A 23,548-nucleotide genomic window follows, 5' to 3' on the forward strand; every position below is an offset into this window, starting at 1 on the left:
CCTAGTCCTCGGGAGTGCATGTAACGATAGATAATAGGCACTTAAGTCCAAAAGTGACCTAAAGCGCATGATATCACTGCCCTTAGCTTTTCTGCATCCGTATTGGATCTTTCTTGCTAGCAACAAAAACCACAAACAAATGAGGTTCTTACTGCCTCCCAGAAATGAAATGCCAAATCTAAGTGTTAGAAAATATGACTTACTTTGTTCTTCACATTTTCCTGTGCTGTTCAGTTCATTGATCCCAACGCCAAGTGCCATGCTAGCCAGTTGTCAGGAGCTGTTTAAAGTTCTCCTTTGCTGCAGTCAGTCAGTTGAGTCACTTTTATAATTTCAAGCCTCAGTTTGTAGAATTATAGCTTCACTTTTGGTGAGGGATCAGGGATCAGCAGTGTTTTTTCAAATTTATACCTCTAAAGAAACAATGTGTAGTTTTTTTTTTACCAGTAATCTCTGGAAAAATCCATCAAAATGTTGTTGAAAAGGAACAAAATGATGCCCAGTTGTTGAAAAATATTGGGGACTTTGTAACATAACTATAAAAATTGGGTCTAAAAAACATGGGAGCGGGTTTAAGTCTCTGGACGATGCCATATTAGACAATGTGTTTTCTTCCAGGAGCCAATGAGGACAAAACACATTCTCTGATTTGCAACAAGCGGTTACCAAACCTTCGCCATTTATAAACGTTTTACTCATTTACCTCTTTGCCGGTGATGAAAGGGAGGCTGATGTGCTTGTTATTTTCCTGGAGATTAAATGATCTTCAGATCTGATGAAGTAATCTTTCAAAAATTGCACTCATAGGGATTTTTGACCCTAATGGCTATCCATTGGTAGGGTCTATAGCCTGGTTTATGCTTCTCCATCAGCTCCGCAAGGGACAGACACGCACGGATTGACGGAAGCGTTTTGCTCTTTTACTTCTCCGTCTCCTGGAGAGTGTTGCAAAGCAATTGCCCGGCAGGACCACAGAGGGCGTAGCGCTGTTCTGTGGTATCCTGTCATGTATCGGTCCAAGATCGTGTGTTTATATTGTGTTTTTTTTTTTGTATATAAGAGACTTTTTAACACAGACATATTTGTCTCTCATTCTCCCACCGCTTCATGCGCTCCCCACCTCTAAACCCAAGTTTCCTGTCATTTCCGTCCACAAATAAAACGCTTGCTGCGCATCTTTTCACTCCTCCAGTCACGGGAGAATGAAACATTTATATTTTTAGAGTTTTTTTGCGAGGTATTCTTCAAGCTTCTCCGTGTCTGCCGCTAGTTATCCTCGGCTCTCTTTGCAATGGCGGCGCTGTAAACAACAGCGGCGTCCTGACCAATCACAAGCTTGCGTAATCCGTTTCATTCGACGGATGTTTAAAAAAGTGGGCTCGACTCCGTACGTACTTGCGTGCCTGCCGGAGCCCTACGCAAGGACGGATCATGGCGTTGCGTGACTCCGCACTGACGCAGACGGAGAAGCATAAATCAGGCTTTACTTGAATATAAAAATACTGCTTGCTTGCAGTGATTTAGGTATGTACTGCCCCCATCACCAGGGAAAACACACATCGTCACTTTAAGTAAAGTTTCAGCCATTAGTGGCCACTTCAATAAAATATGAAAAATGCAATCTTATAATTTAGTTGTCACGTGTATTTTTATTTAGCTCAGTTGTGCTTTTTTTTCTACAAGCACAGACCAAACCAAGCTCCCTCTCGGAGATTTCCTAAATGACACTGGACCAGCTTGTGTAGCGAAAAGAACACAGCAGCCTGTCTGTGAATAAAAAAATGAAACAGACTTTTCCTTTGATCTATGTGTTGCCTTCAATTTTAGCCCTATTATAACAATTAATGGTCATTTTTCCTCCCACATCGGCTCCTGGTTAATCATGAAGAGATCAAATACAAAGAAAGAGGACCGGGGTGAGGCATGCAGAGCAAAGAGACAAGTGATACAAAGAAGGCTGTTGCAAAAAGAGTGATGAAAAGCAGAGTGAGTTGGGGAGAAACCAAATGAAAGAGGGGAGAACGGTCTGCGCTTCTTGACAGGCTTCAGACCTCCTCTGTGAACGAAGTCCATCAGAGCTGTGTGATCTGATTAAGATTTATTAGTCTCAGTGGGGAGCGTATGTGTGTGTGAGTGGCTATTGAAGTGTCTGCATGTGTTCAGGGTTTAAACCTACCGAGGGAGGACTTTTGGCAGGCTTTTTATTGAAACATGTTTGCAACAGAGTTCTTGTTAGACTGTCACACTCCCAGCTCTGTGATGCTTGCCTGTGATGATGATTTTTTTATTGCTGTGCACCATATTGCAGTTCTTTAGAACATTAAATATGCAGCATGGCTTTATATTCAGCTATCTGCTGTTCTACGTATCCATGGTTGTACCTCAGTGTTTGTTTTTATTAAACAGGGTCGTTCAGAACTTTATTGTTCCTGTTGATTCTAATGCGTTTTCATGTCTACGTGTGTGTGTGTGTGTGTGTGTGTGTGTGTGTGTGTGTGTGTGTGTGTGTGTGTGTGTGTGTGTGTGTGTGTGTGTGTGTGTGTGTGTGTGTGTGTGTGTGTGTGTGTGTGTGTGTTGGAGCACCATAGAGTGGGGTTTTGTGTGAGTGCCATCTTTACTGACCTACATGAAGTATTAGTGGAAGCTGGATGATAAGTAAAAATTTAAAATGTAGGCTGGGACACAGCTTGAAGACAGCGGCTATGGTTTCAACTAGGGCTGCACGATATTAGGAAAACCTGCGATATCCGATAACAGTGCTTAATATTGCGATATCGACATTACTTGCAATAAATGAACAAATACTAAAGTATGCAGTGTTGATGTCGTCTGGCGTGTGACGTCTGCTCTGGGTTCAAAGCAAACAAAAACTAATGCATGAATTCCATTACAACATAACATTTTTATTGCAAAAATATGCAGCTGCACCTGCTACTGTATTAGCAGCAAAACAACAAACTGCATGCATGCAGTTTCTCAGTGACTTTAAAACATCACCTCCACCATAAAACTTTTTCTGATGCTCCAAATACAGAAAAACATCCCTTACCAGGGTTTTCTGAATAAATAGAAATATCAGAAAATAAGTTTAAATGTTAAATAATAGTTAACATCACTTAAATGCAACAGCAAATTATCTCATTGCTACTGAGCATTTTCTCCACTTATGTGGTTATGATACAAGGCTGTTGCTGTAATTGGGAAGTGATCTGTGCTGGGCCAAACTAGGAGAATATTAAGATTTTTAAGGGAAAGAGAAAAACAGTTGTCTACCTTTCAGAAGAGGAACTGGCAAAAAAAAAAAAAAAAACTACATGGAAAATATAAGAAAACGTTGGTTTTTAACCCCAAATTGAACAAGTTTAACTAGATCTTATAAAGCAGCTCAGATGATGAAACTGTAACTGATTCTGATAACAAGCTAACAAATTGAACTAGCTCCCCTAAGATTACCGGCTAGCAGAGCTTCTGACTGACAGTTTATGTACAGCAGCAAATCACTTTGATGTGTGGGGGAACTTTTCCAGGCCCTCTTTAGCAGGGTGGGACTGGGAGGAGAGTGCTGTAGCCTTTTAGCTGGAAGCTAACCGGAGCCTGGGGCTAACTTCACCACCCGGTGGAACACTAGCGACATGAAGGTGGGTTGGTTCACCGGCACGTGTAGGAGTCAGCCCGGTAAAAATGATAAACGACACCGAGCGGACTCACGTTCACGTTTGAAAGCAGCGCTGATTCCAGAAACCTCAGCACAAAGTACGTTCATTGCTCTGAGCCAGAGTGACAAACAAGGGAACGGCGCCGCTAACTCAATTTGGGTGTTGCTTTCCATCCTAAGGGTCTACGTAGGGGCGGGCGTATTACGTGAATGGACCCATCTGATTGGCTGCAAATCAGAAGGGCTACATTTGATTGGTCAAATAATACTTCCGCGTAAAAAACAGAGCTGGTTTACAAAAAGATTTATGTATGACACGGATGGAAATGTTTGAACCAAACATTTATCGCCGTTTTTGACGTGCTTTGCGATGGGCCTGTCGCACGTCCTGTTATCCTGATGACGATAATTTTTCGATATATTTTGCAGCCCTAGTTTCAACTTTTCCCAAAGATGCACATGAACACCCAGAAAAAGGTGGACGGATAGAGACGTGGTATCAAACTGGGGTCAACGGGACCATATAGTCAAAATGACAGTTGTAGGATTGTGTATAACAGTTATTTTAAATCAAAATCAAATAGTTTATGTTCAGATTGTTTTATACATGAGTTCTCATAGAACAATGGTTGAACAATAGCACAGCATGCCACGCTGTTCTCTGGTGATAATAGAATTGGTGGACTTTAGCGCTTATGGACTGATCACTATAATCTTCTTGCTAATGTGCACTGCTTGAAACTCATGTTTTTGTCAGCAAAAATAAGCTTTTAGCGTAATAAAGTTGAGTTTAATTTAAAATGGATGTATTTTAGCATTTCGGCTTCAGATGTGAGTGTTGGGTTAGCAGACATGGAGCAGAAAAGAAGTGGTTCATAAGCAGCATGTTTTTTTAACCCTCTGGAGGCAGGCGTTGCAGATTTGCAACGTTGAAACCTACCTACCTGGTCACTCCACATACGTATTTCATGAGCATTTTTTTACTCAGAAGTACCCCTGAAGTACTTGGTTGTTCTTCCTTTTATCAAAACTTATTTTGAGCCTGAGAGGGTTAAAGATTTCTTTAAAGTGATCCTCTTAAAGCTTTCAGTGATCAGACACGATTGCAAAGTAGTTCCCAAACCTGTTTTAATGTCTACATTTCAAGCATATGGTGAGTTTGATGTCAGCAGAGTTCTTTTCCTAAGCCATCTGGCATGCTGCTGATTCTTGTTTTGGTTGTATCGTCAGACTAAGGCCCTTTAGATAGAGCATCTGTATTTTCCTGTAGGAAGGATGAGCGTTTCCACTACTGTGCAAATGTTCTTCTGGCTAGCAAGTACTGTTCCAATCCTAAGTAGGTATCACGGTAGGCTCGCTCAAAGTTCCCAGATGTGTTTTTGCTCCGCCCATTGTATCAAGGATCCATCAGTGTGTCCTACTGCTGACTTGGGACAGCAAAGTATCAAATAACGCACCAATCAAATAGTGTCCCAAAACGTTATAAATGTTAAATAATAAAGGACCCACACTTGTATAGCACATTTCAGAGTCAGAGGACTCCAAAGCACTTTACATTACAGTGTAGCCACAGCTGCCCTGGGGCACATTGACGGAGGCGAGTCTGCCGAGCACAGGCGCCACCGGTCCCTCCGACCACCTGCAGACAAGCAGATTTCTTTGTCTGGAGCTGGGATTTGAACCTGCCACCTCCAGATTACTGGCTGCCCCCATACTCCGAATGGCAGAGGAGAAAGCTCATATTTGTAGTGTTTTATATCAGAAATATTAAAAAGAAACATGAAGTTTTCTGTTTTTGTAAATAGTTGGGTGTAACCTGTAATATTTGCTGTGTGTGTTGTTTTCTTTTATTTTCAGACTCATCATGATCCCTCAAAATGCTGATTAGCTAACCCACTATCAAAATAAAAGCAGCGTTGCCTTAAACAGCTCTGTTTTGGTGAAAAAGAAACATTTTTCTTCATTTAACAGTAGGAAATGCTGTATTGTATTAAAAGTTGACCAAATACTGTACAAATAATACGTATTCATCATTACTTTGTTATTAAAGAGACAGACTAGACTTTTATTTTACAGTTTGTGAGGTTGTTATTTATTTATTTTTTTATACAATGGAATACAGTTCTGTTCCGAATGCCGTCATTGGTAGAACAGACTTTCTGATGTACTTTCCAAGAATGTGCTAGTCAAGAACACAGAACATACTAGTGTCCTCGGGTATTGCGAACTGGCCAACGTTTTATTTGTGTTTAATGAGTATAGCCTACTTCCTGTAAACTCTTCTTCTGCTGCCATTTCTGCAGCTGTATTATTTTCTCGACCCCTGGTAATTAGGGAAGGCACTGCATAAACCACATGACTGCACATGTTAATTTTACTGTCAATGAATGACCTGCTTTTAATAATGGCACAATAACACAATGAGAAACTAATCCTTATAAAGGAAGTCCACCAAATCTTAACACAACACAGCCTTTTGTCCCATCTTTCACTGCAAAGGTACACCATTTGGGATTTTGTTGTTTTTCTTAAAACAGAAATACAACTGTGACTCTGAACTTTCCTCATACACCCAGCAGCGGGCATAATGCTTCAATTAACGTCACTGTTGCCGTCTTGGCTACATTTTTGCAAGATTTAGCGCTCCTGCAGACTGTCACAGTCCCCAGTGCTGCCCTGTGAACGTGAGGTCCTGCTGCTCTGACACCGACACTTCTCTGTGCTCCTACTGTGTGTTGTTTGTGGCAGAGTGCAGCTGGCAACAACAACGGAGGCTGTCCTGTCTCGTTATAAAGACAAAGGCCATCTGAATAGATATTCTGCCACCTTACCGTTCTTTGTTTCAGATGAATTTGCATGCAAATAGAGCTTATGTTTTGAATAATCAAATATATATATAAAAAAGCTTTTTCTTAACATTTAAACTGAACACTTTCATTTCTGTTAGACTTTAGTAAGAATTTAACTTCAGCAGCACTAACAGGTGGAGGATTCTGTCTAAAGATCACGAGGTTCTCATCTGATCAAGACCCAGAGATTAAAGAGCAGGAAGAAATCAGCAAGAGCCAAAGGGGTTTGAGATTAGGCAAGAATCAGCTGTTCATGTATATATATATATATATATATATATATATATATATATATATATATATATATATATATATATATATATATATATATATATGTGTATATATATATATATATATGTATATATATATGTGTATATATATATATATATATGTATATGTATATATGTATATATATATATATATATATATATATATGTATATGTATATATATATATATATATATATATATATATATATGTGTATATACACACACATATATGTATATGTATATACCTTTGACAGAGCTGACGGCATGGAAAACAACATAAAAATGGAGAAGACGTATCACATGGGATGGAAACAGAATATGGGAAAAATAAAGTCGTAGTGCTGAGAATAGCACACATTACCTGACAATATGACAGACTGAGGGGGAGAAATGGGATGAGGGAGAGAGCGGAAGGGGAAAAGTGCAGGTGGTAAATTGTCATGTTTATATGTATTCCAATTCTGGCATTGATTTAAATATGAATAAAGGAGGAAACATTAATTTAGGCTGCTGGAGAAGGAGGTGAAGGAGAGCAAACATGAAAGAATACTTTGATGCAGAGAGAGGTGGAGAATGATGGTGAGAAGATTTAAGGAAAAAAGAGGGATTGATGGAGGGGTGAGAGGAAGAAAGTTTGTCCTGGCACTCCAGAAGACGATTCCGTGGGTGTAAAAATAATCTGTGGGAGCCACCTGAGAGGCTGCCGTGTCACAGTGCGCCCTAGTTTAATTTAAACCCGTTGCATATGACACCGTTTTTTTAACCAGATTTTGTCCCAGTTAAAGTTCTCTACTGTATTTCAGAAGAAAGGAACAGGAAATTGTGCTCCAGCTGCTGTCAGAGGTGTTTTCTATGCAACAGCGTCTTAGTGAAATAGTCCTGAACAGCAACTTTTGTACCAGCACAAGCGAACTGACATTTGGGTTTTTTACCTTTGTTTAATCAGACATGAATACAGTGATTTAAAGAGGAAAGCATTCATCAATGTGTCGGAAAGTGCTTGAATGCAAATGAACAATGGAGGATTGTTCATAGATGCATGATTTAAGAGATGTAATCGAATCCTTGTGTATTCAAGTGCAACACAAACTTTTATGACCGTATATCTACATGCATCAACATTTAACATATCAAAAGAATACATATGCAAAAATAAAGGACTTCACTGTCCTTTTGAACTATTTTTCTTTCGTCAGCTACATTTTCAGCCTAAATGGTCAGAAATTCCTAGAGTTTTGTGTTCATTTGGTGCGATGTAGATCTTTTAAAATTTAAATGTTCAGACACCTCTTGGGTGAAGTCTTTCTTTACACCCACACTTCCTGTTTGAAAAATGTTGCTAAAGTAGGCGTCGCCTGGCAGATCGAAAGCACCCCCCCACCCCCATGCACTCAGGGTTTCTCCGTCACAATGGTCAAGACTCGGTTGCTTCTGTATCCCCACAGCTGATGTGCGGTAGACGGCACGCTGTACTGGTGCACTCTTTTAGCCAATAGCGACGGCAAATTCACATTCAGTACAGAGTAGTTTTAACCTGAAAGGGGCACAATAGTGATGGTTTTAGGCAGAATATATATATATTTTGAATAAGATGCACTAAAATGCCAAACTAGTGATTACAGTTGTCTACCTCACTATTAGCTACGCAGGGGCGCAATGGTTAGAGCTGTTGCCTTGCAGCGAGAAGGTCCTGGGTTCGCTTCCCGGCCTGGGATCTTTCTGTATGGAGTTTGCATGTTCTCCCTGTGCATGCGTGGGTTCTCTCCGGGTAATCTGGCTTCCTCCCACAGTCCAAAAACACGACTGTTAGGTTAATTGGTCTGTCTAAATTGTCCTTAGGTGTAAGTGTGTCTCTGTGTTGCCCTGCGACGGGCTGGCTCTCTGTCCAGGGTGTACCCCGCCTGATTGCCCATTGACTGCTGGAGATAGCCCCCCCCCCCCCCCCCCCAGAACGCTACATGGACAAAGCGGGTTCAGACAATGGATGGATGGATGGATACCTCACTATTAGGCACTCATTCATACGGTTTATCAGGAAAGTAGGTTATTGTTTAAGTAGTCCAACAACTGGTTTGGTGTGTTTGGAAGTGCCCATGTTTACAACAGCCAGGTTTACTCCCAGGACACGCTGGAGGGACCATTTCTCTCGGCTGGCATGGGAACGCCGTGGGATTCCCCCGAGGAGCTGGCCCAAGTGGTTGGGGAGAGGGAAGTCTACAACTCTCTGTACAATGGCTGCTGCCCCCTGACCTGACCCTGGAAAAGTGGAGGAAAATGCATGGATGGATTGAACTGAGAATTCTACTCCTCTGAATTATTTTGCTGTTTGTTCTACACAAAAATAAAGTTCTTTCAAATCAACAAATTTGCTAATATAACTGATTGGGCTGGTGAAACTTCTCCCATAAACACTGCATTTGTTTCTATGCAACCGTATGAAACATTCAAACATCATCTCAAAGCTCACCACCCTGTGCTTTTTTATATCGGTCCTAAAACATCTATGTTACATCCTCGACATGTGTTGTTAAAATGTGAAGGAGGGGGTAACATACGAAATGTGACAGTGGATTTAAAATGGGTGTAACTGCCGTAAAATGTTTTAAAAACAAGCAAACAAACAGATGGAGAACATTATTAAAATGATGCCAAACAAAAATCAAGACTTAACATTTAAAGAACCACTTAACAACATTAAAATAACCAATGCACTGCAAACACACTGCGTGTTTTAAAATCCCAAAGTCGGTAAACTACGATGTTAACCTTAAAACCAATACAATATAGACTGCTGCCTCCCAGACTGCTGAAGGCTCAGCCTTTTTATCCCAGGTGTGGGTCGTCAGAGGGATTAATCTCAGCTGTGCTCCTCAGCAGCCTGGAAGAGAGGAGGAGGGGAGGTGTCAGGCTGATCACCAGGGCTGGGTGATCCTGGCTCATGCATCCAAAGTGGCCAGGCGGGTGGCCATAACATGTTTAATAAATACTCCTCAGACACGCTTCAGCACTTTGTCATTATACTTAAAACAAAGCAGTGATGAGAAGCTGAGCTGACCTATAGGACATAAGGACGTTTTTAAATGTAGCCAGAGGTCCCTTTGGGCTTCTTTTTAACACACACACACACACACGCACGCATGCACGCACGCACGCACACACACACACACACACACACACGATACAGGAACTCTTAACCTGCTTTAGGTCACACACACTTTACAGGAAATGTCCTGGTGTTTTTCCCGTATTTCTTACTACACACATTCCCTGATGGAATGGTTCCTAATAAAAGGTAAGAAGGTAAATAATTTCTTCAGCCGGGGTGGAAAGCAATTCAGCTATTTGCTCCTTCAACTGGTTACTGATTGAAGTTATTAAGAAGCCTCAGCCGTCCTTCACAAAAGCACATCTCTTTACAGAAGTGGATGCACTTCAGTGATTCTGATCAGATTTTTCCCTACTGAGGCCATTCCAATCACATTAGAAATAAACTCACATGCCCCACTTTTCTGCCATAGACCTCTGTATTCAATTCAGCCTTGAAAAATTGGTTGGAATGCCACCTGATGGGAGACTAAATGCTTTTTGTCGTGCTTCTTTCACCACCACAGCAACGTTCTCACTTCACTGCTGAAACTGTTGATGTTTTTCTCCTTTTGAGTTTGACTTTTGCAGGTTAATGTATAGAAGAGGTGCTGAGTCGGATGACCACAGTGGATGTGTTTTACAAATGTCCAGCAGGCATGAAACTAGCTTCTAAGATGTTTTTAAACAGGGCATTTTTGAGTTTTTATGGATTTAGTCACTCCTATTTGGGTGAGATTAATTTTAGAGGCTTACAAATGTAGTAATTGCTCATGCTAGTCAGTGTCTGTGCTCCATGAAAAAAAAGCACTCTTAGTATTCATAAGTAACGTTATCTCCACCGTGAAGGCAGGGAAAAGGGCTGAATTGTTATTCAACACCAGTGGGTTTTGTTTTTGTTAATTGTTTTCCTATTTCCTGTGAGAAAAGGTATTTTATAGGTTTTATCATCACCGTGGCACTTTGGGAGAGCATTTGAGTTTGTTCCTTCTGGAGTTTCGCACTGACCTCATCGGTTAGACACGTCAAATGAGGAAGCCAGTAAACAAAATCGTCAAAACTTTATCACGTTATGGATTTTTTTTTTATGTAATGGTGTTTAATATTCACAGAAAGTAGCTGGCACCTCTGTAGCTGTCAAGTTTGAGTGGAAAGTGTTTACTGGAGAAGACTTAAGGAAATAAGACAGCCATTTTTTTTTTAAGGAAACATTTTCAAGTACTTGTCAGTGGACGTCTGAACCCAAGCTTGCTTTCAGATATCAGTTTTAAGGGACATTCATTTTTCCAAACAATCACACGTTTGTAAACTTTATTTTGCCCAATTTTCAGTGTTGATAAAGAAAAATAGTCTAATTCAATGATCTCAAGTCCTTGTCCTTGACCATTTTTACTGTCTGTTGCAGTCTTAAAACTAACAAAATAGTCTTATGTTTTTCCAATTGTTGTCTCTGCCACATGGTTCTTCACATGCATTTGTGTTTAGTTGTAGTCTATGCTTATTTAACAGATGCTCCTGTTGTGAAGGGTATTAAAAGACATTTATGCATGTAGTTTTTTCCAGGACTCTTATTCTGAATAGTTTTTAAAGCGAATAATGTCTCAGACTGGTGCAATTTACACTTAAAAAAGGAGGAAAATTGGAAGAAACCTAACATTTGTATTTTAGCAATTATATCAACTATGTGTGCATTAATAGCATCTGAGGTACAACACAAATCAGCTCAGTGTCCTAGTGGTATGAGTGTCTGCCCTGAGACTGGGAGATCGAGCAAAGACTTTAAAGGCATACTTAGGAACTTTTTCATATTTTTAAATCATCGTCTTAAGCTAGTATGTGCTAAAATGTCTCTACAGGATTAATGAAAGGCCAGCCGCCCTCTGTGGCCAGAGTTTTCCACTTACAACTTCAGACTGGCGGGCCACTCTGTTGGGACTTTAAAAAATTGAGCAATCATGCCTGGCGCTGCAGTCTGGTTCCAGCACGTTTCCTGCATGTTTTGGATCATGAACACCACTGATTTGTTTAATTTCGTGATGAATCACGTTTCTAGACACAAAGGAAGCCTGGGGAGAGATTTCAGCTGTTAGATCAAGGTGTTAATAAGATGAATGCACAGCGAGGAGATACACTTTGATTTTGATTTTACAAGAGGACACTAGGGGGTGCTAAAAGCAAGGCAAATCGCCTAGTTCTCCTTAAAAAAGTGGACCCTGTCCCTCTCCTCTTGACTCTCAGGATTAAGGGGTTGGATTAGGGGGTTAAACCACTAAATGGTTCCCGAGCGAAGCCGTGTCTGCATCTCGCCACCACCCCAGAAGATGGGTCAAATGTGTAAAACAAATTTTGCGTGTGCCCCTTTAACCCTCTCAGGCTCAAAATAAGTTTTGATAAAAGGACGAACAACTAAGTCCTTCAGGGGTACTCATGAAATACGCATGTGGAGTAACCAGGTAGGTAGGTATTAACGTTGCAAATCTGCAACACCTGCCTCCAGAGGGTTATGGTGAACATTTCTATGTCTCATACTTAAAAAAAAACATGACCAAAGAACAAACATGCAAAACACATAAATTCACTCATGTGTCAATCATCTAGTGCAGTTATGTGTGTTTAATATTTTTTTCCACAGATTCATCATATAGGAGATTTTGCTTACACGGGTTTATCTCTGTAATCATGCACAGATCACATTTTTTTCTCATTCTGAATTTTGACGTATCTGGAGGAAATATTCCAGGCTAGCTGTCCGGTTTTGCATCAGGAAGGTCATTTAAAGGATGATGGTTTAGCTCGATGCTTCCCTGTGGTCTCTCTAGCACCAGCTCCCTATAGTTTAGGACCATCATACCCAGCCTCAGGCCTTCTCCGTCCTCTCCTTCTCCCTGTCGGTGCCCCCTCCTCTCCCTAGGTTTCCCCTCCTCTTATCCTACTCCTCTACTCTTCTTCAGCATTACGCCCATGACGAGGTAATGACTGTCATTTGGTTCCGTCCATCTTTTCACTCAGTTCTTGTCTCTCTTTTTCTCACTCTTGTCTGTCGTCACCATCGACAGTTTATCTAGCCGTCAGTTTTGGAATTAAACGTAATATTTGAATAAAGACTGCTATGTCCAGATTCTGACTGTTGACCTCCCCGTCAGCTGTCCTCTGGTGGCTCCCGGTTGAGTCGAAGGATGTCTTGGTGTTACAGATCCGTGACAGTGAAGATGAGGTTCAGAGACGTTTTTAGAACCATTCATGAAATCCCTCTTTTAGCCCTCGGTCTATATTACTTGTGAATGTCGCCATAAGAATAATGTTATTTTTATTAGCATTATTATTATTTTGTTCCCTTCGCCCTCTGTCTATGGAGCTCCTCTCCATCTTCCCCACAGTAATATCTCCTGACAGCAGAAGGTCATATTTAAGTGTGTGCTCGGGGAGGCTACCATCGGATACATCAAGTTTATCACAGAGATGTTGCGAGAGCAGATCGCTTTCCTGCAGCATGCACAAAATGACAACTTTATTACACATGCACACACCAAAGCAGGACGAGGAAACAAATACACTCATAAATACAAATACAACACGCCTAAACACACAAACACTGCTGCCTGTTGTTATCATCTTTGGCGTATGTTTGGCTTTTTGTGGGAATACGATCCCCAAAACAAATTATGGCTGTCTTTTGTATTATGTTTAACGTGGTGATGCTTTTCTTGTGCTCAGGAGCTCAGCAGGGAGGAAGTGTTGCTGCAGCAACTGAGAGAAAAAGATGAGATGATTCTCAGACTCCAGAGTGAACTGGTAAGATTCACTTATTTATAGTCACATGATTACTTGGCCACTGGTGCCTTTTCTTCTGATTTGAACACAACTTTTTTTTGTGACGTCTGACATCTTTGTTTAATTTGTCTTGTACAAAATAACAATTTTCTTTTCTCATCCATTCATTTTTGATTCATTATGATTAATTCTAAATTAGACGGATTGAACTGATGATGATCTTGTTACCAAATGGTTGTGTAGTTAATAGAATCTTAGATTAAAGCAGCAATCTGGAGCTTTCCCCTCTCAGGGATGACGTATGATTTTTTTAGAAATCTTAAAAAAGTGAGTTTTACCCTGTAAACCATAGAGCGCTGTGATTGGTCCACAATGATGGGCCAATCACAGCACTCTGTCTGCATTGTGGACCAATCACAGCGCTCTATCCCTTTTGTGGGCTAATCAGGGCCCTCTATTCTGTTCATTGTCCAGTAGCATGCAGAGGTTGTTTGAAAGACAAGGGTAGAACCCGCCCCACGACCGAGACTACATAATATATTTTTGTAGTCTGGCTTGCCAGGCTACTGTTGACCAGCTAGAGGTGGCAAACTCCGCCTGCCTAAAGTGACAAAAATTGCAGTTCCCCTTTCATCCCCTAGGGGCTGGATCCAGAAAGGAGCAAGTTCCCATTGACTCCCATATTAAAAATGCCAACTTAACAGCAGAAATAAACATGTTTACAGCCTGGTCTAGTCTACTGTCATTACAACCCTGAGTTGAATATTTTTGTAACTGATCTGTTTGGATGTAATTAAAGCTTGGCATTATGAATAATTAGAGGTGGGTGCTTTTTATTCGTCAGGGCTAGCAGCTTGCCCTCCTGCTTGCTCCAGGGAAGGCCTCGGCAGAGTCGCTCTACCGCGGTTTTCTGGCTAAAAGCACCCGCCAAAGTCTGTTAGCTTTGGTTAGCTGAGTTAGCTCATAGCTACATCGACTCTGAGTTGGTTGAGTGTCAATCATCTGCTCCCACCCTCACAGCCCCACTCTTTAGCTCAATTTCTGTACTTTCGGGAGCGATGAGATGTGTGACGCCCAAGATAGCGGAGGTGGAAGACACCCACTGGACTTCAGTTTAGCTCTTCAGAAACCTATGATGGCGCAGAGGGTTTGTCCCTTCATTCTACAGTAATTGGCATTCATGAACGTAATCAAGAAGTGGGCAGCAGAGCCTCAGGTGCAGTGAACCTTCTCTGCCTCTAATTGGTGTCTTCTGAGAAAAACCTCTGCTTTAATCCTGAAAAGCAAAACATATCTTTTTTAGAATTTTTGTGACTTATTTAGCGCATCATCTCTTTGATGTTTTAATTATTAAAAGCTTTTCCCTCTAATGGGTAAATAAAGCATTTTCAAAAACTGAGACGTTTTATTCAAAGAGCTACAACTCTTCTGCTTTTCAAGACCATAGTGCTGAAAGAAGAGTGACAAAAAATCACTAGAAAATGCTAGAAGAAAGAAATGAAAGAATGAGGTTGTAAAAACGTTTTAGTCACCTCGCAGCTTTTGCGTGGTGTGGCAGCAGAAAACCTGTCTTTTCCATCTTTGTTGGTAGAAATCACCGTTTCATGCCTGTTTCATTGAAAAACCGAACAATTTGGACAAAAACAGAAATGTCAGCGTTATAAAATGTTTTTTCTTGGACTGGAAGCAAGTTGCTACTTCCTAGTTGAACATCCATATCATACACATGAAATATGAAGACTTAAATACCAAATATATTGTCTTTTGCTGTCTCCCCCCCCCCCCCCCCCCCCCCCAGTGTTTTGAAAGCTTGATTTATTTTTTCTGGAACAGCTGCAGAAATGTTCCATACAGCAAAATCTATCATAATTTGTCATCCACATGTCTGTAATTTGTCACCTGCTCTATCAAAGTAATGGAATGCAGACATTATGCCAGGCCTTAGCAGAATAATGTGTCGGTGTTAAAGCATTGAGCGATGCCAGCACAACCCACTGACTTGACTCTCATACGACATCTGTTTGTTTGATCACTTTTTGGCACCTGCATTACTTTTATCCCTCTCTTTCATTTCTTGTCATCGTCTCTCTCCATCTTTCTGTCAGTAACCCCCATCTTTATGTTTTTTTTAAATTCAGCTGTATTTACTGCAGCTGATTTAATACCAAGTTAAGCAAATTCTCTTTGAAATTCCTGTTGTCATATAATAAAATATAATTGATGTTCCCACACCTAACACCTTAATGAGGCTACACAACCTTCAGAAATGATTTTCTTCCCTGCTTTATTTGTATTTGTTTTTCTACATGTGCTGGGAATCTTAGTGATTATGAAGGCCCTTCTCCTTAATGTCTGTAAAGATTAAATAAACCTACAAATTAGAATTTAACCATCTGGAAAGATGCTTGCTTGTTGCTTATAAGTAAATGCGTATGACCTAAATGAGTTAGGTCTGTGTCTGCAGCTAATGTGTGGTATAATCAAATACTTTCTCCAAGGAGATCATCTGAAGTTCTGAGAAGGAGTGAAAATAAGATACAAAAACAGCTTTTGTTTTCAAGTTTACAACATTTTCTAAACTTTTCATTTTGTTATATATTATTGAGTCACACAAGAGATTAGAGTATGACATGTCTTGTGTGTGTTTTTAGATCTCTTTCCACTGGAGTTGTCACAAAACTCAGGGTTTCAAGTTTCAAGCTCAGAGAAGTAAATTTACTGTGAAACACGAAGGAGCCTCACAAGTCAGCGAGGCGGCCTGGAGGTCAGCCCGACAGGCTGGTGGCCTTGGAGCTGACGAGATGAGCAGCACACTTTCAGGGGCAGAATCCTGGAGGCCTCAATTTTCAGGGGGCAGCCTGGAGGCGGACAGGCAAGGATGTGCAAAAAGTTACCCGAGACAACACAAAAAGAACTCCTTTAGGAGAAGGCCAGGAAACGGGTCTGATAATTGAGGGAGGAACCTCCTCGGGGGGGATGGAGATGTGGCATATATAACAGACAGACGAAGGATCTCTGAAGGTCTGTTGGGATGGAAACAAGCTGCAGTACACTCTGGACCAGGCAGACACAAGAATCATTGCCTGCCTTCATTCCAAGCTGCAGGCATATGCTGAGCATTAGTTGACGTTTGGAGGTGGCCAAGTTAGTATACTGTCTACAAGTTGGCTCAGAAATAAGACTTTAGTCTTTAAGCTGCTGACATTTCTGCTGAAGTCTGAATTTGTACTTGCAGAAGGGCAGCATGGACAGGCACCGCTGGGCCTTATGTAGGAAGTCTGGACTTGTTAGGGGCATCTGCCTTTGGCTTACCTTAGCACAATACTGAATGTAGTGCCCAGCTACATTGTAAAGTTCCTACAGCTTTACAGCTGATGTGTAGCATTGGAAAAGGAAGATCCTTGTCAAGCAGTAAAAAGAAAAGAATTCCGCAAAATGCTGGAATAGGACCTGCGATTCTTATTGGTGTATGGTTCAACTGTGTCCAGGTTCAGGAAGATTTAAGTTATACTAAAACGTTGTTAAGGTCAAAAAACAGTTTTTAAACTAAAGAAACAATGCAGAATGTATCTGTTTGTAACAAAGTATATAGACACATGTTTTTTTTTCTTTCCATACAAACTGATTCATAGATTTGAGATGACTTAGTCCACACGTAGCCGGTTTTTTTTTAAAACGAATATCCGCCCCTCCAAAAACTTGCATCCACACCACCTCGTTTTAAAAAAAACTGTCCACACGTACCCGGATAAATACGTTGTTAAGGACATGCCAGACCTGTAGGCGGCAGTACTTCCCCCGTTCTTAACCTCGTCCTTCGTCTGTGGTCTTCCGCAAGGAGCAGTAATTCCGCTTGCAAAAACAAACAAGCAAAAGGCGCTTGGACAAATGATAAAGCGAGCGCAGCTCTGAGGGCATCCATGTTGTCGGCTAGTGTAAACACAGGTCGCACATGTGATGTCAGCATTTTTTGTCGCGGAAAGTGACGTTGCGGACCTTAAAACTCCGGTTTTGCCTGTCCACACGCAGACACCCAAAACGGAGAAAACGCAGATCTTCACTTTGGCCGGAGTTTTTAAAAAGATCCGTTTTCATGTGAAAAAACTCCGTTTTCGTGTGGATGACAGGCCAAAACGTAGAAAAATATCTACGTTTTGGCAGATCCCCGGCTACGTGTGGACAGGCCCTTACTTGTCTTGCTTTATTTGCTGGTCAAAAGATGTGAGACGCTCATTTAATCAGTACATTTGCAGTGGCCTCTAATAGGAAGGAATGCCCTGTAAGTCATGCTGGAGGGCGGGGAGTATACCAGTTAAGCCTCTGGAGGCAGGCGTTGCAGATTTGCAACAGTTAAAACCAACCTACCTGGATACTCCACATACGTATTTCATGAGCATTTTTTAACTCAGAAGTGTTCCTGAAGGACTTAGTTGTTCGTCCTTTTATCAAAACTCATTTAGAGCCTGAGAGGGTTAATCCATTTTCAGGAACTAGAAGTTACCCACATCACAGCTGAGCTCCAGACAGCAGGATTTGGAGTCTTATTTCCTGATACTTGGACATCTCTTCTTGGATTGAATAACAGCACCGTGACTCTACCACCGACTTGCAACATTGATGTTTTATCTCCACAAATAACACAAGCCTAGAGGAGCTTCTGCTATGTGGTGAAGTTGCTAATGCTAACAGTTAGCCTCCTCTAGTCGAGATGTTATGCGCTGTTTCCTGGATGTTTAAACAACAACCTTCCCTGTCATGAGTCAAGATCAGTGAGTCTACGAATGATTAAATGGAATTCCAGTCTTTCTGGAAAAGGACAAATTCAAGGTCTGAATTTCAAATAGCTTTAATAGGTTACCGAAATGGGCTAAATCGAAAGAAAAATTTTCAAAGACCAACTCAAGACCACCATAAAGTACAGTAAAATCAATGTCATTGAAAGCAAAATATAAAGAAATAAGAGATAAACAGTAGTGAACATGTTTGTGGTGATGAGTACATGGTGGCACCCTCACTGCAGCCACTGCTTTACCTTACTTCTATCTTCACCACCTGCCCTTGGTACACAGGGCAGAGGCATTGCTTCAAATTTATGAAGCTGCACCATTATGTGAGTGTTATGCTCTTGAACTTTGGTGAGGGTGTGTATTGTCTGTGTGTGGAAGTTTTAGAGGAAAGTTGTCCAGCCAAAGCGAAGTTAAAGTGCAACATTTGTGGGAAAGGGCAGCTCGTAGCCACTGCTCCCCTCATTCTGCTCCGCGTCTGTAAATCTGCCAGGGAAAACCCATTAATTATCTTATAGAGGGACTTGCTAGCTGGCTGGCCATCACAAGCTTTCACTTTTTATGAGTTTCCCTCTATCTTGGATGGTACTCAAACTGCAACATTCAGCCCAAGAAAGCCTCATTGCGTTTCTCTTAGTCAGCCATGATTAATGAAAACGGCTTTCTAACTCCCATCTGCGACCTCGCTTGTACTGAATTTGAAGAGGACAGTAAATGTGGATTTAGAGCTTTAGCGTAAATACTTCCCTTTCATTCTCCTTACCATAAACCTTGTTTTAATTTGAGCAATTAATTTTAATTGAGGTTAATCAATTTCTCCATATGTCATAGCCAATGTAACTTTCAACCCGTTCTGTTCACCACAAGTGGTGTTGGGAGAAAATGTCAGAATGATTAGTGACAACGTCGTAAAGGGCTCCCGGCAGAAACGGTGCCGAGTGCCTCCTAGGGCTTGCGACCTACGTTTTAAAAACAATCACGTACAGGTAGAAGAGGAGTTGGCTGGCTCTTGGTCAAGGTAAAATTGCTGTACTTTTAAGAAAAGGGTCAGTGCTCCTCTGACTACACCTTCATCTGTAAATCTGTCAAAAGAAACCAGTTAATCATCTTCTGGAGGGATCTTTCTAGCTTTAGCTTTTTATGTTCCGTGTGAAATACCACAGTAATCCTCTCCACTTTGTTGACTGACCCTCAAAGAATCTGGCTGTGAAAACTTCTCCTTGTTTTCAGAGTATTTAGGTTTCCAGAAAACACGACAGAAGTTTCATCAGATATTTCGTTGTATTAGAAATATTGAAGCTCGCTGTGCGAAAAAGTATTGAAAGGCGAGCCTGCTGGGAGAGTGGTGGCTCTCATCTGGTGTATTTCGCTGAGAGGTGGACACGACTTATGGATGTGTGTTTGTTTTGTATTCAGGAAAGTGCCAAAGCTGCCCTGAAGATGAAAGACTGCCAAATGACTGATCGCACAACGCAGACAGAACACACTGGGCCAGAGGTAAGATGCTCACAGACAACACACACAGGCGCCCTGTGTCAGACTGAAACACACAAACACGGCATCACAAATGCCACCCTCGTGCATCTGAAGCATTATTCTACAAAATAAAGCACAGTTTTAATCAGTCTCCCTTGTGAGTGTGTTTCAGCGCCATTTCAGCCTTCCTTCTTTAAAAAAATCTTCCATCTCACTATTTAAACAGGTTTAGCTGCACATTATAGTTCACTATCTCCTCCTCCAATGCATCCTTTAAAGTCCTGCAGTGTTCAGAAAGAGCGCTGCTTCCTTCCTGCCTGCCGAGTGCCCTCAGCCGACACGGCCTCTTTGGCTTCTCTGAAAGCTGACAGTATGGGAACGCAGCAGACGTAATGGATGACTGTCTAAACATGGCTGCCTGTAACGGAAACAAGAGCAGAGTTTTGGGATATGCCTCTTTTTTCCTATTTTTTTATTCCTTTTAAAACACATTTTTCATCTTCTTCTCTGCTCCAAAGGTTCTTTTGTACTTTTAATCTGGTTGTGTATAAAGTTGGCAAGAAGCACTGTTGAAGGAAGCAAAAAAAAAAAAAGCGCTCCCATTGTGTGAGCGAGTGGGTGCTCAGTACCCACACAACACACTGCCTTACCCACACAGACACACAAACACATAATAGATGGTGTGTGTGTGTTAGATAACGTCAAGTGGAACATGAATACAATATTTGTATGTAAGAAAAATAAATGTGAATGAGCAGCAATGCTGTTCGACCTGTACAAGTGTGGATAAACGATCTCTTCTGAACTGTTTTCATAGTTTTATAAAGAAAATTATCTATTTTATGTACCCGTCTCAGGGGGAGACGGGGGGTGGGAGAGAGAGAGAGAGAGAGAGAGAGAGAGAGAGAGAGCGAGAGAGAGAGAGAGAGAGAGCGAGAGAGAGAGAGAGAGAGAGAGGGAGAGGGAGAGAGGGAGAGAGAGAGAGAGAGGGAGAGAGAGAGAGAGAGAGAGAGAAGGAGAGAGAGAGAGAGAGAGAGAGAGAGAGAGAGAGAGAGAGAGAGAGGGAGAGAGAGAGAGAGAGAGAGAGAGAGAGAGAGAGAGAGAGAGAGAGCGGGAGAGAGAGAGAGAGAGAGAGAGAGAGAGAGAGGGAGAGAGAGAGAGAGAGAGAGGCTTGTTGAAGATTCAGGTTTTATAAATGAGGGCGAAGGGCAGTCGAGCTCTGCTTGTTCCCAGCTGAAAATGAGGCACTTCTGATATTCTATGTGCAGAGAAGTGTGGCAAATGACGTGCGCATATGTTGTCGGATTTGTAAGATTTGTAAGATGAAACCTAAAATTAATTTGGAAACATTCACACATTTATTAATACACTGGCTACTATTTGCGAGTCCCGTAAAACAGTGCAAATAAATAAAAGTGTTTTCTTCTTTTTTAAATTTCTCTCATTTCTGTGTACAAAAATCAACATTCACTCCACAAATGCAAAGTTGATGCCCAATGTGACTGAAAAACAAGCAGGAAGGAGAACATTTTCTTTCTTTCTCAACTTTAAAAGAGCCAAACACATATCCTCATCAAGATCCTTTTTTCTACAGTTCAAAGTAAAATATCATCTGTAAACGAACTCATATGAATAATGTATAAAATATGTAACATCAGTAACTTCATATTTTTGTTTTCCAATATTGTTTTATTTGATTTTATTAAATCAACCACTTTATACTATCTTCAATATCATTATTCACTAATATGACCGTAGTCGTCGTCGTCGTCTTCCTCCGCTTATCCGGGTCCGGGTCCGGGTCGCGGGGGCAGCATCCCAACTAGGGAGCTCCAGACCGTCCTCTCCCCGGCCACCTCCACCAGCTCCTCCGGCAGGACCCCAAGGCGTTCCCGGACCAGATTGGAGATGTAACCTCTCCAACGTGTCCTGGGTCGACCCGGGGGCCTCCTGCCGGCAGGACATGCCCAAAACACCTCCCCAGGGAGGCGTCCAGGAGGCATCCTGACCAGATGCCCAAACCACCTCAACTGACTCCTTTCCATCCGGAGAAGTAGCGGTTCTACTCCGAGTCCCTCCCGAATGTCCGAGCTCCTCACCCAATCTCTAAGGCTGAGCCCGGCCACCCTACGGAGGAAACTCATTTCGGCCGCTTGTATCCGCGATCTCGTTCTTTCGGTCATTACCCAAAGTTCATGACCATAGGTGAGGATTGGGACATAGATCGACCGGTAAATCGAGAGCCTGGCTTTCTGGCTCAGCTCCCTCTTCACCACGACAGATCGGCTCAGCGTCCGCATCACTGCAGATGCCGAACCAATCTGCCTGTCGATCTCCCGATCCCTCCTACCCTCACTCGTGAACAAGACCCCGAGATACTTAAACTCCTCCACTTGAGGTAGGACTAATATGACCGCATTTACTTAATTCCGTAGACATAGACAAACTAGACAGGGATGCAACACATAGAAGTTTCAACCAACCAATCTGCCCCCTAGTGGCTGGCTGTTGTAAAGGTTTATAGTCCCTCCCCTGTAATGTTTATGTTTATGTTTATTCATTTCGCAGACGCTTTTATCCAAAGCGACGTACAAGTTTTTTTTTTATGTGTGTGTGTGTATATATATATGTATATATATATATATATATATATATATATATATATATATATATATATATATATATATATATATATATATATATATACTACAATTATATCTACTTATGAGTTAAGTTACTACTTATGAGTTAAACAGAGGCAGGTCTAGTTACACTGTAAACAACGTACTGTTGACTTAAGTGCACACATTTGAGGTATAAACAACAAGGCATGGAGTGAATCTTGTCTCTTAACTCTCCCCCGACTCCTTCTTCTGTGGTTTAAAGTACTTCATCCAAGCAGGTGCAGACAAGGGAACTTCTTCCTGTTTCTCAAGAAAAAAAAAGGAATCTTTATTGTTATGTTCGGTTTAGGTTCTAGCTCTGAAAACTGTAATTTTACCTGTAACCATTTGTTCTGGCAGCCTCTTATTTTGTACACACACATCCACTCTTTTGCATTTGCACACACCATATTGTACACTGTCCTCTGCATACGTGCACCAACTAATGCATTTCTCATTTCTTTTGTAGCCTGAAATGACCACAGTGTGCTTGTTGGTACTGGGCGCTAAAATTAGCAAAGGTGTGGGAGTCTGTGTGGAGTCATTGGTGTGCAAATGTATATGCATGTCCATGTGTTTGTCACTGTCTGTCTGTGTGTTTGTTTTAGTGAAGCAGACGTTAGTTCTGGCCTTAGACAAAAAAGGCAATAACATGTAGTTTTGACCAAAGAATCAGTGTAATGATACATTTATTTATGTTCTATGCGTATTTATGCCCTGTACGTGTTATAACAACCATACTGTGAACACACCACGAGTTATGTTGAACTGCCTGCCCCGACGTTCTTTTGTTTGTGTTTTTTGGACAAAAACTGTAGATAAATAACTGGTTGTTTGTTTACAAATAACAAACTTTTAAATATTTTTTAATCCCTCAAACAATTAAATATTTTTTTCTTTTTCTAAACATTCTTATTATTTTGAATGAATGTCATTATAAATAATTTATGGTAATCACCTTGATTTGCCTCACCGGGACACCACAAAGTGAATCATAT

The 23,548-nt window shown here is 41.3% G+C and overlaps 1 protein-coding gene across 3 annotated transcripts in view; it reads left to right on the forward strand.

The window, feature by feature from the left end:
• ccser1 (coiled-coil serine-rich protein 1) overlaps positions 1 to 23,548 on the forward strand; it is a 189,690-nt gene that overhangs the window by 94,711 nt on the left and 71,431 nt on the right. For all 3 annotated transcript variants that reach the window (XM_015972794.3, XM_015972795.3, XM_070546128.1), the window contains exons 9-10: positions 13,571 to 13,648; positions 19,828 to 19,908. In XM_015972794.3, coding sequence (XP_015828280.1) covers positions 13,571 to 13,648; positions 19,828 to 19,908 — 159 coding nt within the window. The remainder of the gene's footprint in view (positions 1 to 13,570; positions 13,649 to 19,827; positions 19,909 to 23,548) is intronic.

The sequence above is a fragment of the Nothobranchius furzeri genome, chromosome 17, assembly GCF_043380555.1.
Source record: "Nothobranchius furzeri strain GRZ-AD chromosome 17, NfurGRZ-RIMD1, whole genome shotgun sequence".
Taxonomy (NCBI): domain Eukaryota; kingdom Metazoa; phylum Chordata; class Actinopteri; order Cyprinodontiformes; family Nothobranchiidae; genus Nothobranchius; species Nothobranchius furzeri.